We start from the raw sequence: 16,213 nt of genomic DNA on the forward strand, positions 1-16,213 counted from the left end.
AACATTTTTGCTATTGGGAATTTCAAATAATGTGTACACAAGAAATAATATTACACCGCCTCTTTTCAACAGTATCACACCAATCCGGTTTTTAACCTTTACTTTCATGACCATCTATTGTTTTTTGTATTGTTAAGTGGATTAGTATACCCAACCTTGCTTCAGGAATGGCTTTTGCCAATGTGGCATTCTGTTTTTATCATTCCCAATGACAATTTGGTCCTGAGTGAATATATGAGTTCTTTATCAATTACCGTATATACTCGAGTATAAGCCGAGTTTTTCAGCACGATTTTTCGTGCTGAAAACACCCCCCTCGGCTTATACTCGAGTGAACTCCCCCACCCGCAGTGGTCTTCAACCTGCGGACCTCCAGAGGTTTCAAAACTACAACTCCCAGCAAGCCCGGGCAGCCATCGGCTGTCCGGGCTTGCTGGGAGTTGTAGTTTTGAAACCTCCGGAGGTCCGCAGGTTGAAGACCACTGCGGCCTTCAACATCATCCAGCCCCCTCTCACCCCCTTTAGTTCTGAGTACTCACCTCCGCTCGGCGCTGGTCCGGTCCTGCAGGACTGTCCGGTGAGGAGGTGGTCCGGTGGGATAGTGGTTCCGGGCTGCTATCTTCACCGGGGAGGCCTCTTCTAAGCGCTTCGGGCCCGGCCTCAGAATAGTCACGTTGCCGTGACAACGACGCAGAGGTGCGTCATTTGCGTCATTGTCAAGGCAACGCATCTATTCCGGGCCGGAAGCGCGGAGAAGAGGCGCCCCCAGTGAAGATAGCAGCCCGGACCACCTCCTCACCGGACCACCTCCTCACCGGACAGCCCTGCAGGACCGGACCAGCGCCGAGCGGAGGTGAGTACTCAGAACTAAAGGGGGTGAGAGGGGGGCTGGATGATGTTGAAGGCCGCAGTGGTCTTCAACCTGCGGACCTCCGGAGGTTTCAAAACTACAACTCCCAGCAAGCCCGGACAGCCGATGGCTGCCCGGGCTTGCTGGGAGTTGTAGTTTTGAAACCTCCGGAGGTCCGCAGGTTGAAGACCACTGAGGGCGAATGATGAGAAGAGGATGATGAAGGGGGGGTGTGGGGATGATGAAGGGGGGTGGGGATGATGAAGGGGGGGGGGATGATGAAGGGGGGATGTGTGGGATGATAAGGGGATGATGAAGGGGGGATGTGTGGGATGATAAGGGGATGATGAAGGGGGGATGTGCGGGATGATAAGGGGATGATGAAGGGGGGATGTGTGGGATGATGACAAGGGGATGATGAAGGGGGGATGTGTGGGATGATGACAAGGGGATGATGAAGGGGGATGTGTGGGATGATAAGGGGATGATGAAGGGGGGATGTGTGGGATGATGACAAGGGGATGATGATGAGGATGTTAATGACGGGTCTGGATGATGACAGGGGGGGATGAGGTATTTCCCACCCTAGGCTTATACTCGAGTCAATAACTTTTCCTGGGATTTTGGGTTGAAATTAGGGGTCTCGGCTTATACTCGGGTCGGCTTATACTCGAGTATATACGGTACCTTCCTGTCCACCAGGTGACATATTGGTTGTAAGTTGGGTATATCATTTGTATTGCCATTGAAATAACTGGAGCAACTTATTAATAAAAAGTAAATGAAGCCATTTAGGAACCTTTCTGAAATAGCTGAATGATGACCTCATAAGCTAATGCCCCTGTACAAAATACTAGTCCCAGCTACAATTTTATTGTAGGCAATAATTTAAGTATCATGCCCATGCCCCTTCAGTAATTTTCCTACATATTCACATAAAACTTCTTTTGCAAATGCAATGAACCTAGAATGCTTTATAGTTCTGTTGTAACTTACAACTTAAAATGCTTTCCAGATTTCTAGACTAATGTTTTCAAGGCAGTACGCATGGAACAGACATGAGCCTGAGACTTAAATACATGTTCTGCTGGAGCTCAGATATGTTAAACCACATACATGGATGACTTGTGTATTTATGCCATAATAACCTTAAATCCAGACCTGGAACTTGTCTCTAAAAAAACCATAAACCCTTGGACTTGCCCATTTCTCTTATGAAAACAAGGTACAAATACTTGCCACAGTGCATATAAAATCCTAATAAGGTAGTCAATGGCATAATGAAATAAATCAATAGTTCTCATCTTCTTCCTCATCATTTTGTAGATTTCTGTGAAACAATGGACCATTACGTCGTCCCCGGTAGAAACCACTGGAGCCGGTTGGTAAGGGCTCTGTTCCAGACCCTGGGTCTGTTTCTAAATAGAGGGGAATAGAAGGTAATAATGAATTAAAGACAAACTCAAAATGGTAAACATGAAAAACCTAAACATTTTTGGGACTTCCCAGCATACTGGCCATGTTCCTTATCAACCATGACTGTATATAGTACCCAAGTAAACATTTTGGATTGATGCAAACTCTTTAGCAATATCAATATATCTAATAACTACTGTGTTTAATTATTTATTATACATTTACGTCTATTTAATTCTCACCATGGCCAAGTGATGCCAGAAACTAATTTTCTACAGCGGATAAATTGGGGAATTAAGTCAAATCTTCTTAATGTATATATATTTTTTTAAATAATCCAAATTCTAATATTGAAATTTATATATAAAGCTAAATGTGTACCATCTAAACTTGCATAGATTGGGAATACAGTACTAAAATATATTTAATCTGTGGATTCTACTTCCCTTAAAAGATATTGCGCCTGGACCTACCAGAGTTGTGAACACAGGTTGGTACACAGTACGCACCCTGGGATATCTGGTTTCACTTTCAGCGGAAACAGAATCCAGTGATTAAATATATTGAAAAGTTCTTCATCTATGTAAGTGCTGTCTAGTTTTTTTTTTTTTCCAAACAAGGGGGTCTGCCAGCAGTTCTCTTGCCCGGGCGGCTGCATAGGGTGCACATATAGTATGACTGCCTCCTGTCCCTAGCTTTATCTGATTAGCTGCAGGCCTTATGTGGATAGCACAGCCCACAGTATGAAGCCTGCATGGTGGCACAAAGAGTCTCTGCTCTGGAGCTTTAACTTTTCCTTGTGTCACAATGAGCCTCTGAATGAAAGAAGCGTATAAAAGAGAATACTTTCTCATTATAGTACCTAATTGAGTAAGCGATTCTCTATGTACTTTACTGCTAAATTGCCAGAGGTACTGTACAACCAACACCTGTATAGAGTCATAATACAGTATGTGCACCAATCCTTATGTGCAGAAAAAAGACATATCTGTGGTACCCAGTTATCGCTTTTGTGAGGTAGCGACTTCTTACTACAGATACATGTGTGATCAAACACAACAAAAATGGACACTTATGTTTCTAGGGACTTTGGGTTGCCACTAGTATGTGCCCCTATAAGGGTAAGTTCACACCATGTATTTTACTTTTATTGAGAGCCAATATCCAGGTGTAAAACACCTCTAATACCCGTCACATTGTTTTCAATGGGAACACAAACCCTAGGTTACACTACGAGCTGCAGTGCACATTTCTTTTGGCGCAGATTAGAAACATGCCTCTGTAAGTGATATGTATTTTGGGTTCATATTTACTGTAGAAAGTGTGAGAAAGATTAACCCAATTAAAAGGGAACAAAACCACAACAAGAGGCAACAAAAATAGTGAAATATATGGCAATGTGTGTGAAATAGAGAATCATTCTAGATTGTGGCACCCATATCTATGTACTAGAAGTGGCTGCCACGGACAGAGTAATGTGCCCAAGACAGATTGCTCTCTCCTAGAAGAATATACTGTAGGAAAAGCCAATCTATTTTAGCAAAGGAGCTGCTGACAGTTTCCCTTTACACAAGAAAAAAGTAGTTCTCTTGGAATTATGGGACACTCAAGGAAATGTTAAATATTTCTAGTTCTCCACTTTTGGGAAATATTATTTTATTATTTCTCCAAATATTAATTTATCCTTATGTATTATTAATTTACTATTTCAGATATTGCTACAAATAGTGAATCTGTGACAATTGTTTTCTCAATTACATAACAATCCAAACTCAGCATCGTGCAGTTGTCTTTACACACATGCTTCGTGCAGCACATGCACCAAAACTATACAGTCAACATGCGCACTCTGTGATCTACCTAATTCCATCACAAGGGCTGTAACGTCAGCTATACACCTGTGCAAAGGCAATGATAATACCGCCATGGCAGTGTTTCCATTACAATACAATACATCTTTAGAATAAAAGTCACAATCTAGAAAAATATGAATTGCATCTATTATATGTATATACTGTAAGAAGATTTTACATCCTTTATTGTCCCAGCTAGGAACTGTCATGCCAAGGCGTACTAGGCCCAGCTGCATTTACAGCCCATGGATACAAGAGGTGAGCAGGGAATGTTTGCAAGCGTTCCAGCAGTACATGGCTTTTGTTACCTGGCCACATTATGTACTCAAGCAGAGTGACCCTTTTAACCAGTAGCTCTAGCTGCTCCTGAAGCTGAAGGAAGGAGGCTAAGCTGACCACCTGCCAGACCGAAAACAGAATAGGACAATGGACCAAGGTGATGGAGGTTAGGAAAAATGCTGAGTGGATGTGACTGAGATTGCAAGAAGGTGCGTAGGAAAATATACAGAGGAAGGTAAGGTTGATAAAGGACATATTACACAAATAGATTCATAGAATATTGAAGAATTATAGAAAGAACATAAAAGGACAAAAAAAGGAAATAAAGAACGATATAAAGAACCAAATAGTGGATGAATAAATTGCTTCCTAGGGACATTAATTACCGTATTATTAATCTGCAGAAACTATGATCATATCTTGTACAAAGGACAATGCAATCTGTATAAATAAACTCTTTAATATCCATATACTATACATACCAGTGTAAAAAAATTAATGATTAAAAACAATTTAAAATGTACTAAGTGAAAGGACAAACATAAAGAAGACAAGATATCTTGTTTGGACAGAACTTCACTAAAAACAAGTTATTAAAACTTGGTTAAAAAAAACTAGAAAATGAGACACTCGTGACTAGTGAAGTTTGGTTCGAGAGCAGTGTTATAATTTAGCTGTAGGCCAATACTAATGGTTGTACATTGGTTTTTTTTCACAACCATTGTAGGATTCAATAAGTATTGGCTGGGAATTTTATACAGGCTGTAAAGTAAAGCTTCTATAATACTGTTTTTTTTTCTCTGAGCAAAACATATCGTCATATATTTAGATATCCATCAATGAAGAATATTTTCAGTACAAATGTAATATTGCAGTAAAACTAAACCTTTGCATATTTGAATCTTTAATGTGATGTTTAAGGGATATGTCCAATCAATTTATCTCTTTGGAGATAACCACTGCCAAAAGTGTCTGGCAGTAGGATAGCTCCTCTAGGATCCAGCTGATGTTTATGAGTTGGGAGAGATAGCTTTCAGCTGTATGTATGGACACAGGGCCGATGCAGCCACTAGGCTAACTAGGCAGCCGCCTAGAGCAGTGGTTCTCAACCTTCTCCAGTTCTCCAGGGGGTACTTGAAAAAAGATCAGTAATGGCAGCCACAGCCACTGGTTACTGGTCTGAAAGAAATGGTAGGCTGACCTCACTGCACCGAGGAGTGGAGCGGGAGGACAGCAAAGGGGAAGGGCGGGCACTGGGCTGCTGTGGGTAGTAACTACCATCAGCTTTGTTTCTCCACAGCCCCTGCAGACCAGGGACCTACTGCTATGAGCCATAGCAATATGTCCCCAGACCAGAGGAGCAGTGGAACAACTTTATGGGGATGCAAAGCGGGTACTATTACTGTGTGTGACAATAAACATGGGGAGTTTGTAAATAGGTGGGTATTGTACTGCAGAAAGGAGCCTAAAATGTTTGTTTTGCTGGTTCGGTGGAGAAGTCTTCTATGGGAGAAATCTTAATGGCGGTCTAGGCCAGATAGTGAAGAAAAGAAAAGTAAACAACTTTGGTTAGAGTAGATGTCACCTGTAAATCAGGGGAATGGGGAGATAGGGAGAGGATCAGTGGGCCTGTTATAGAGGAAAGTAAAGCATATGAATTATACTATAATCATTACAAAATATCTCTACAAAATAATATGAGGGTACAATTTTTTGGGAATGGACTGTCAAGGGATACTCGGGAAAAAAAGGTTGAGAACACTTGCCTAGAGGGCATTCCTGCCTATCCAATATAGAATCCGCTGCCATGCGGGGGCTTTTTAAAATGCAAATGAGTGCCCTTAATAACAACTCTCATTTGCAGTTTTAAAGCATCCGCTTGCAGCGGCGCAGGGTGAGCACCTATTACGACCACAGCGGCGGCGATCTTCAAGCCTTGCGCGATGATGTCATCTCATCGAGTACGACTTGTGTGAGAAGAAGCGGGTAAAGAGACCTCAGCGTTGGAGCGGAGAGAAGGTGAGTAGTTTTTTAATTTTTTTTCTTTGGAGGCACTGATTGGGGGCATTTACCTATCAACCTAGTTGGGGATTACCTACCTATCTACACTGCTCAAAAAATAAAGGGAACACTTAAACAACACAATGTAACTCCAAGTCAATCACACTTCTGTGAAATCACACTGTCCACTCATGAAGCAACACTGATTGACAATCAATTTCCATGCTGTTGTGCAAACGGAACAGACAACAGGTGGAAATTATACACCCCCAATAAAGGAGTGGTTCTGCAGGTGGTGACCTTTAACTCTAGTGGTAGCATGAGACTGAGTCTACAACCCACACAAGAGGCTCAGGTAGTGCAGCTCATCCAGGATGGCATATTAATGCAAGCTGTGGCAAGAAGGTTTGCTGTGTCTGTCAGTGTAGTGTCCAGAGCATGGAGGTGCTACCAGGAGACAGGCCAGTACATCAGGAGACGTGGAGGAGGCCATAGGAGGGCAACAACCCAGCAGCTGGACCGCTACCTCCACCTTTGTGCAAGGAGGAGCACTGCCACAGCCCTGCAAAATGACCTCCAGTAGGCCACAAATATGGATGTGTGCACTCAAACGGTCAGAAACAGACTCCATGAGGGTGGTATGAGAGCCCGACCTCCACAGGTGGGGGTTGTGCTTACAGCCTAATACCTTGCAGTACATTTGGCATTTGCCAGAGAACACCAAGATTGGCAAATTCGCCACTGGCGCCCTGTGCTCTTCACAGATGAAAGCAGGTTCACACTGAGCACATGTGACAGACGTGATAGAGTCTGGAGATGCCGTGGAGAACATTCTGCTGCCTGCAACATCCTCCAGCATGACCGGTTTGTCGGTGGGTCAGTAATGGTGTGGGTTGGCATTTCTTTGGAGGGCCGCACAGTCTTCCATGTGCTTGCCAGAGGTAGCCTGACTGCCATTAGGTACCAAGATGAGATCCTCAGACCCCTCATCAGGAGAATCCCAGGCATTGTAGGGAGGTCATACGGGCATGTGGAGGCCACACACACTACTGAGCCTCATTTTTACTTGTTTTAAGGACATTACATCAAAGTTGGATCAACCTGTAGTGTGGCTTTCCACTTTGATTTTGAGTGTGACTCCACATTCAGACCTCCATGGGTTGATAAATTTGATTTTCATTGATAATTTTTGTGTGATTTTGTTGTCAGCACATTCAACTATGTAAAGACGAAAGTATTTCATACAATTAGTTCATTCATTCAGATCTAGGATATATTATCTTAGTGTTCTCTTTATTTTTTTGAGCAGTGTACATACCCTCAGGGAGATCACCTGTCTAACTACCTACCTATCTACATACCTACAGGGGTATTACCTGTCAACCTACCTTCCTATGTGTCTGCATACCTACAGGGGGATTAGCTGCTTAATTACATACCTACAGGGGTATTACCTAACTACCCATCCATCCTCATACTTACATGGGGATTACCTGCCTAACTACCTACCTCCTTATCTACATACCTACAGTGGGAATACCTACCTATTTATCTACATACCTACAGGGGGATTACCTACCTATCTACATACCTTCAGTCAGATTACCTCCCTGACCACCTATCTACATACCTACTGGGGAAAATTCATCCCTATCTTTGTACCTACTGGGGACATTTATCTAATTGGGGGGAGTTACCTACCTACCGAGGGCATCTACTTAATTGGGGGGGGGGGGGGGGGTTACCAATCTACTGGGGGATCTACTTATTGGGGAGTTACCAACCTAGTAGGGGGCATCTACCAAATAGGGGGGATTCCATACCTATTTACGTATTAGCCATCTACTGTAAACCGTATACAGTATAATCTTTTGTAAAGGGGAGGAGCTATTAATATATCCTCCTCCCTAGAGCAATAGACAGACAAGGAGAGCGCTCCTAGTGTGATAGCGTAATGTAAAAGCAAAGATAAAAGACAAGAAAACTTGCTCACCAAGTCTAGTTGTACTGCGACCAAGTACAACTATGGTGAAGGCGTGAAGTGACCCTGCAACGGGCGAAGAGCAGCAGCTGCTCCTGGACACAAAGGCGAAGAAATAAAGCGGATCCCTCCAGGGAACAAACCAGGATAGAGGCAGCGCACAGGACTTCAAAGGTAAAATGGTTTATTTACCCGGCATGCAACGCGTTTCGCTGGATAACCAGCTTCATCAGGCATGATTGCCTGATGAAGCTGGTTATCCAGCGAAACGCGTTGCATGCCGGGTAAATAAACCATTTTACCTTTGAAGTCCTGTGCGCTGCCTCTATCCTGGTTTGTTCCCTGGAGGGATCCGCTTTATTTCTTCTCCTCCCTAGAGGGCACCAAAAAAAAAAACTTGCCTAGGGTGCAAAATAGCACTGGCCCAGTATGGACATCATGAGGAGGATCAAAATACAGACAGGGAAAATCTTTGCCTGTTCCTGACTTTCTGCAGGATAAGCTGTTTGCCAGGTTAGCTTGAAGATGGACTGTCCCCGTTGTGATTGGGTGGTGATCTTTGGTGAGACAAATCCTTTAGGCTGGGATTCCACTTGGTTTTTTGTGCTGCATTTTTTTCAATAAAAAAAACGCCTGAAAAAATGGCAGTGCAATGTCCTGCGTCTGGCGTTTTTTCTGGCATTTTTTCTGGCGTTTTTTCATTTGTGTGGAAATTGCATTTTTGTCACCTTTTGGCGTTTTTGTTTTTTTTGGAACCCAAAATTTGTTGGGTACCAAAAAAAAAAAAAGGATGCTGCAGTGATGGAAAACATTTTATTAAACGAAATGTATATATTTTATAACCAACTTTTTATTATTTTTTAATAAAGTGTGTGTGGTTCACTTTTTTTCTCTATTTTTTACATTTTTTAGGAAGTACTATTACTCCCAGCATGGAACAGACTGTTCCATGCTGGGATTAGTAGTACCTGTAGTAATAGATAGATCGCCCCAGGTCTCAGTCCTGACACTCGATGCGATCATCCATTATATAGCACAGATGCCGCTGTATACAGCGCTCACATCTCTGCACTATACTCCGGCCAGTGATGTGAATAGAACATAATTCATTCATATTTCCCACCCAGAGCTGTGATTGGCCAGATGGTTGCAGCCAATCACAGCTCTGAGAGAAATATGAATGAGTGAGTGGCCGGAGTATAGTGCAGAGCAGGGATGCGAGCGCTGAATACAGTCGCTCCATCTCTGCTATAGACAGGACGATCACAGCGGGTGTCAGTAGTGACATCTACTTTGATGTGTCCTAAAGCAGGCACTACTACTGACACCTGCTGCGATCTGTCTATTAATGCAGGTACTACAGCTCCCAGCATGGAGCAGAGTGTGCTCCATTTTGGGAGTAGTAGTGCCTGCAGTTATGGAAAGATCACAGCGGGTATCACTCCTGACACTCACTGTGATCCTCCTGTATAATGTATGGATGCAGCGGCCGCTCTCCTATCGTCCCCTGCACGGCCATATATATACACATATTCCTAGAGTTGTGATTGGCTGGAACCATCTGGCCAATCACAGCTCTCTGTGGGAAATATGAATATGTGTATATAAATACGTCAGGGCAGGGGACCATAGAAGAGCGGCCGGCCGCATCTATATATTATACAGGAGAATCGCAATGGGTGATCTGTGTGTCTATTAGTACAGGTAGTACTACTCCCATGGTGGAACAATGTGTTCCATGCTGGGAGTAGTAGTACTAACTAAAAAATGTAAAAAATAAAGAAAAAAAGTGAAAAACACACACACAATACATTTTTATTTCCCCGCCCACATAAATTGATCCCTGTTTAAAAAGTAATAATTTTTTTTTATAAAAAATATAAATTTCGTTAGATACAATTTTTTCCTTCACTTCTGCATCTTTTTTTTTTTTTTTTTTTAATGGTACCCTACGAAATTTTATTCAAAACAGGTATCTCCATCACTTTTTTGGATCACTAAAGTCCAAAAAGATTAAAAACCGCCCGCAAAAACACCAAAGTTAAAACCCACATATCGTTTTTCTTGGCGTTTTCTCACTCCGATAGACTTCTATCGGAGCAAAATGCCACGATTTTGACTAAAAACGCCGGTTTGAGCAACATACTGCGTTTTTTTCAAAACGCCAAGTAGCTGAAAAAAACACAAAAAAAGTGAAAAAACGCCAAGTGGAATTAGAAATGAGCAATTTCTCATTGATTTACAGCTAACATCTGACCACAGCGTTTTTTGGCCAAAAAAACGCCATGCGTCAGAATTGGCGTTTTAAAAAAAAAAAAAAAAAAGTCAAGTGGAATTCCAGCCTTAAAGTGAAGTAAAGAACACCCATAAGGCAGCACAGAAGATTAATGATGCTTTGTGAATAATTTCATTGAAAGGCTGTATTCATGTCACAATTGTACCATCCATGGCATATATACTGTATATAGGCAACCTGTCAAAATGAGATGCCGACGTATATAAGCACATACAAGCACAGTCCCCTTTGATTTCCCCCCTTTTTTTTTTTACACTGCTTAAGTCCCTCTAGGGGACTTTCATAAGAAATAAAGTAGATTCCTTATACCGAACAATTTTATGCTATTACACAGTATTGCGCAGCTACTTTGGTGCAGATCACCGATTGGCAAGCACAAAGGCCTTCAGCCTCTTAATGTTTACATTGGCTTGTACTTCCAATCACCAATCTATTTGTAACACTGGTGTAAGGTACTTAAAGGGGTACTCCGGCACTAAGACATCTTATCCCGCAGCACCCTGTTACCATCAGACTCCGGAGCATGTTCGCGTGACGTCACAATACTCCGGCCCTGTGATCGGCAGTCATCATCTAGAGCGAACATGCTCCGGGGGCTGATGGTAACGGGGATGCTGCGTGAAAGATCACGGGGGTCCCCAGCGGCAGGATCCCCACGATCAGGCGTCTTATCCCCTATCCTTTGGATAGGGGATAAGCTGTCTTAGCGCCGGAGTACCCCTTTAAAGGCTGGATAATCAATGTAAATCTCATCCACATAGCTGCCACTGTAATTCAGTGAGGTTTTTACATGTATAAATCCACTTGCAAAATCTGCAGCATATTTTCTGTGCATTTACTCTGTGACTCCCTCTTCCATTGTCATGTGACAATGTCTTCACATACTCACCATGAATTCCAATCATTGTCTCCAATATTAAAACTCTTTCTGCTAAAATCTTCAGAGCTTCTCTGATCTGCAGCATCCTTTCCCCCTGTACAAGCAAGAGACAGACACAGCTGTGAAGGATTTACCCCCTCCCACCCAGATTTACCCACTTGAACTTTTTCACTTTAGTGTTTTATGTGGCCATTTCTACTAGCGGTTTTCTAAATAAAAAAAAAAAAGAAATAAAAAAGAAAAAGTAGGAATGGATCCCAGGAAGCGGCATAAAGCATTTTTGTGAGCCACCTATACAGGGGCAGATATGCCATATAAAATCTGTGCAGCCACTGGTCATAATTTACAAATACTGGTGGACTGTTAAAAAGACATAAATGGGGCGCTTCAAGATGAGCCAGTTGAAAACATGGGCCCATATACTGTTCTTGTAGGGGGCATCTATGACATATCTCTCTTTCTTTTTCTTAGAAAAGCGTAAGATGAAATTGCACACAAGATAGCTAATGTGAACAAGCTCTTTAGGATTAATACATTTTGCAGTTGCAAGTCTAGTCAAGACAGAAAAGTAAGAGTTATTGATGCCAGAGATGAATGACTCATGCATAATCAATACAAGGTGGAGAAGGCATAAGAAGGATTGATGCAATCATTTACACATGGATCAATTAGTTGGCATACTTGTTGGCACACGTATAATATAGTCATTTTACTGCTAAAAACCTTAACGTTGCTTCCAGGTCTTCTTCCCTCACTTTATGCATGTAAGTGACAACCAAAAAGGGGAAACTGCTCTAATGAATGATATTTAGACAATTAAATAGGTTGATGAGAGGGAATTCATGGGCTATGGGTTTTGTTCTCCGGAGTACCCCTTTAAGGCCTACTTTACAGCTATGGTTTTGTGTTATGTTTTTGGTTTAAAAAATACTTCTAAATACACCAGCTTTTTGTGCTTCAAGCATTTTTTGATGCAGTAGTTGTGATGTTTTTCCAACATAGTGTGTACAAAGTACATGTGCCACACATGCTGCCCTGTGAAGAAAAACACCACAAAAAAGCTATATTTATTAATCTGCATGAAAAAAGTGTCCGATTTGTTCTGATTGGATGCTATGGGCAAAAACATTTTTCTCATGCCAATTGATAAATCTGGGCCATTGTTTTGAATGAATTCAATATCTTTCCAATGGACTTCCAGCTGACATCTGTCAGAAGTGACACCCGCTGCAATATGTCTATTAATGCAGGTACTACAGCTCCCAACATGGAGCAGAGTGTGCTCCATGTTAGGAGAACTAGTACCTGCAATTAAGGACAGATCACAGCAGGTGTCACTCCTGACAACCGATACAATCGTTCTTTCTATTGCAGAGATGCAGAGCGGCTTTCCCCTGCGCTCACATCTCTGCTCTATACTCCGGCTGGCCTGTGATGTGAATAGAAATTCACATCACTCATTCATATTTCCCGCTGAGAGCGGTGATTGGCTGCCACCATCCGGCCAATCACCGCTCTGGGTGGAAAATATTAAAGAGTGATGGGAATTCTATTCACATCACTGGCTGTCCCAGAGTACAGCGCAGAGATGCGAGTGCAAAAGAAAGCCACTCCCCATCTCTGTAATAGATAAGATGATTGCATCAGGTGTAATAAGTGACACCCGGGGCGATCTGTCTATTAGTACAGGTACTACTACTCCCATCATGGGACAGTCTGTTCCATGCTGGGAGTAGTAGTCCTACCTAAAAAAAAAAAAAAAAGGGAGAGAGAGAAAAAAAGTGAAACACACACACTTTATTAAAGGAAAACTGTCACTAAACTCCCCCCGCACTAACCAGTGCGGGGGACGCTGATCAATATGCTGCCTACCATGCCCGGATCCATCCCGACGTTTGTCCGTTATCTTCATTATTCTTGATATGTAAATGATCTTCTAACTGGCACGAGCGGGGTTACAAGGCTCCATCTGGCACTATGACATCAGCACTGCTCGTCTGCAGCACTGCCCGACTTATGAATATTCATCCCCTTCCTCCGCCTCTCCCTCTCCTCCCCACTCTGTACAGGACTCCACTGTGCTGAGGCTGCTTCCGGGTGTACACAGGAAGCGGCACATGCGCAGTGGAGTCCTGAACAGACCATCACTTAGGCTCACTGATGTACACTAGCCTCACAGATGTACACTGCTCAAAAAAATTAAGGGAACACTAACATAACATCCTAGATCTGAATGAATGAACTAATCGTATGAAATACTTTCGTTTTCACATAGTTGAATGTGCTGACAACAAAATCACACAACTACTGGCTGATCCAACTTTGATGTAATGCCCTTAATACAAGTCAAAATGAGGCTCAGTAGTGTGTGTGGCCTCCACGTGCTCGTATGACCTTCCTACAACGCTTTGGCATGCTCCTAATGAGGTGGACAGTCTGTGGTTCAATGTGGCTGGATGGTGGATGGAGCAAGACATGATGTCGCAGATGTGCTCAATAGGATTTAGGTCTGGGGAACGGGCGGGCCAGTCCATAGCATCAATGCTTTCCTCTTGAAGGAACTGCTGACACACTCCAGCCACATGAGGTCTAGCATTGTCTTGCATTAGGAGGAACCTAGGGCCAACCGCACCAGCATATGGTCTCACAAGGGGTCTGAGGATCTCATCTCGGTACCTAATGGCAGTCAGGCTACCTCTGGCAAGCACATGTAGGGCTGTGCGGCCCACCAAAGAAATGCCACCCCACACCATTACTGACCCACCACCAAACCGGTCATGCTGGAGGATGTTGCAAGGAAGCAGAACGTCCTCCACGGTGTCTCCTGACTCTGTCAAGTTTGTCACATGTGCTCAGTGTGAACCTGCTTTCATCTATGAAGAGAAGGCGCCAGTGGCAAATTTGCCAATCTTGTTGCTCTCTGGCAAATGCACAGTGTTGGGCTGTAAGCACAACCCCCACCTGTGGACGTCGGGCCCTCATACCACCCTTATGGAGTCTGTTTCTGACAGTTTGAGTGAACACATGCACATTTGTGGCCTGCTGGAGGTCATTTTGCAGGGTTCTGTCAGTGCTCCTCCTTGTACAAAGGTGGAGGTAGCGGTCCTGCTGCTGGGTTGTTGCCCTCCTACGGCCTCCTCCACGTCTCCTGATGTACTGGCCTGTCTACTGGTAGCACCTCCATTCTCTGGACACTATGCTGACAGACACAGCAAACCTTCTTACCACAGCTGGCATTGATGTGCCATCCTGGATGAGCTGCACTACCTGAGCCACTTGTGGGGGTTGTAGACTCAGTTTCATGCTACCACTAGAGTGAAAGCACTGCCAGTATTCAAAATTGACCAAAACATCAGCCAGGAAGCATAGGAGCTGAGAAGTGGTCTGCAGAACCACTCCTTTATTGGGGGTGTCATGCTAATTGCCTATAATTTCCACCTGTTGTCTGTTCCATTTGCACAACAGCATGTGAAATTGATTGTCAATCACTATTGCTTCCTGAGTGGACAGTGTGATTTCACAGAAGTGTGATTGACTTGGAGTTACATTGTGTTGCTTAAGTGTTCCCTTAATTTTTTTTCAGCAGTGTATTTCCATCCACTTATGTGAAACTGGCCTAAGGCTGCATACACACTTCGCTTTTACATTACGGGTGCCGGATCCGGCTGAGGGAGGGGCAAGCGCTGAACTCCATTTACTTTAATGAGCTGACCAGAGTCAAACGGTGACTCTGGTCGGCTCATTTTTGACCCGTATCCGGATTTGTGACCGGACCTAAAACCGTAGTATACTAGTGTGAATGCAGCCTAACGCTAAGTTTCCACTTTTTTTTGTGTTTGTGTGTGGGTTTTTTTACCTGTGTTTTTGGAAAACTGTCACTGAGCCTAAAATCGCACAAAAACACGCAAAATAAGTGAAAAAAAAAACACAAAGTGCATTTGGCATTTCATAAATCCCTACTGACTTTCAGCTAACTGTCACGATGCCGGCTGGCGGGTAGTGGATCCTCTGTGCCAGAGAGGGATTGGCGTGGACCGTGCTAGTGGATCGGTTCTAAGTCACTACTGGTTTTCACCAGAGCCCGCCGCAAAGCGGGATGGTCTTGCTGCGGCGGTAGTGACCAGGTCGTATCCACTAGCAACGGCTCAACCTCTCTGGCTGCTGAAGATAGGCGCGGTACAAGGGAGTAGACAGAAGCAAGGTCGGACGTAGCAGAAGGTCGGGGCAGGCAGCAAGGATCGTAGTCAGGGGCAACGGCAGGAGGTCTGGAACACAGGCTAGGAACATACAAGGAACGCTTTCACTGGCACAATGGCAACAAGATCCGGCAGGGAAGTGCAGGGGAAGTGAGGTGATATAGGGAAGTGCACAGGTGAAGACACTAATTGGAATCACTGCGCCAATCAGCGGCGCAGTGGCCCTTTAAATCGCAAAGACCCGGCGCGCGCGCGCCCTAGGGAGCGGGGCCGCGCGCGCCGGGACAGGACCGAGGGAGAGCGAGTCAGGTACGGGAGCCGGGGTGCGCATCGCGAGCGGGCGCTACCCGCATCGCGAATCGCATCCCGGCTGGAAGCAGAATCGCAGCGCCCCGGGTCAGTGGATCTGACCGGAGCGCTGCAGCGGAGAGAGTGTAGCGAGCGCTCCGGGGAGGAGCGGG

At 44.0% G+C, this 16,213-nt stretch overlaps 1 protein-coding gene across 6 annotated transcripts in view; it reads right to left on the bottom strand.

Annotated features, from left to right (window-relative positions):
- Nucleotides 1-1,340: 1,340 nt before the first annotated feature.
- EMID1 (EMI domain containing 1) overlaps nucleotides 1,341-16,213 on the bottom strand; it is a 170,736-nt gene continuing 155,863 nt past the window's right edge. For 2 of the 6 annotated variants that reach the window (XM_056528735.1, XM_056528736.1), the window contains one exon: nucleotides 1,342-2,268. In XM_056528735.1, coding sequence (XP_056384710.1) covers nucleotides 1,984-2,268 — 285 coding nt within the window. In that variant the 3' untranslated portion in view covers nucleotides 1,342-1,983. Of the gene's footprint in view, nucleotides 2,269-4,427; nucleotides 4,519-11,565; nucleotides 11,651-16,213 lie in introns of all 6 variants that reach the window. The other 4 variants (XM_056528737.1, XM_056528733.1, XM_056528734.1 and 1 more) reach the window with 4 other exon arrangements.

The sequence above is a fragment of the Hyla sarda genome, chromosome 1 (assembly GCF_029499605.1).
Source record: "Hyla sarda isolate aHylSar1 chromosome 1, aHylSar1.hap1, whole genome shotgun sequence".
In the NCBI taxonomy this organism is placed as follows: Eukaryota; Metazoa; Chordata; class Amphibia; order Anura; family Hylidae; genus Hyla; species Hyla sarda.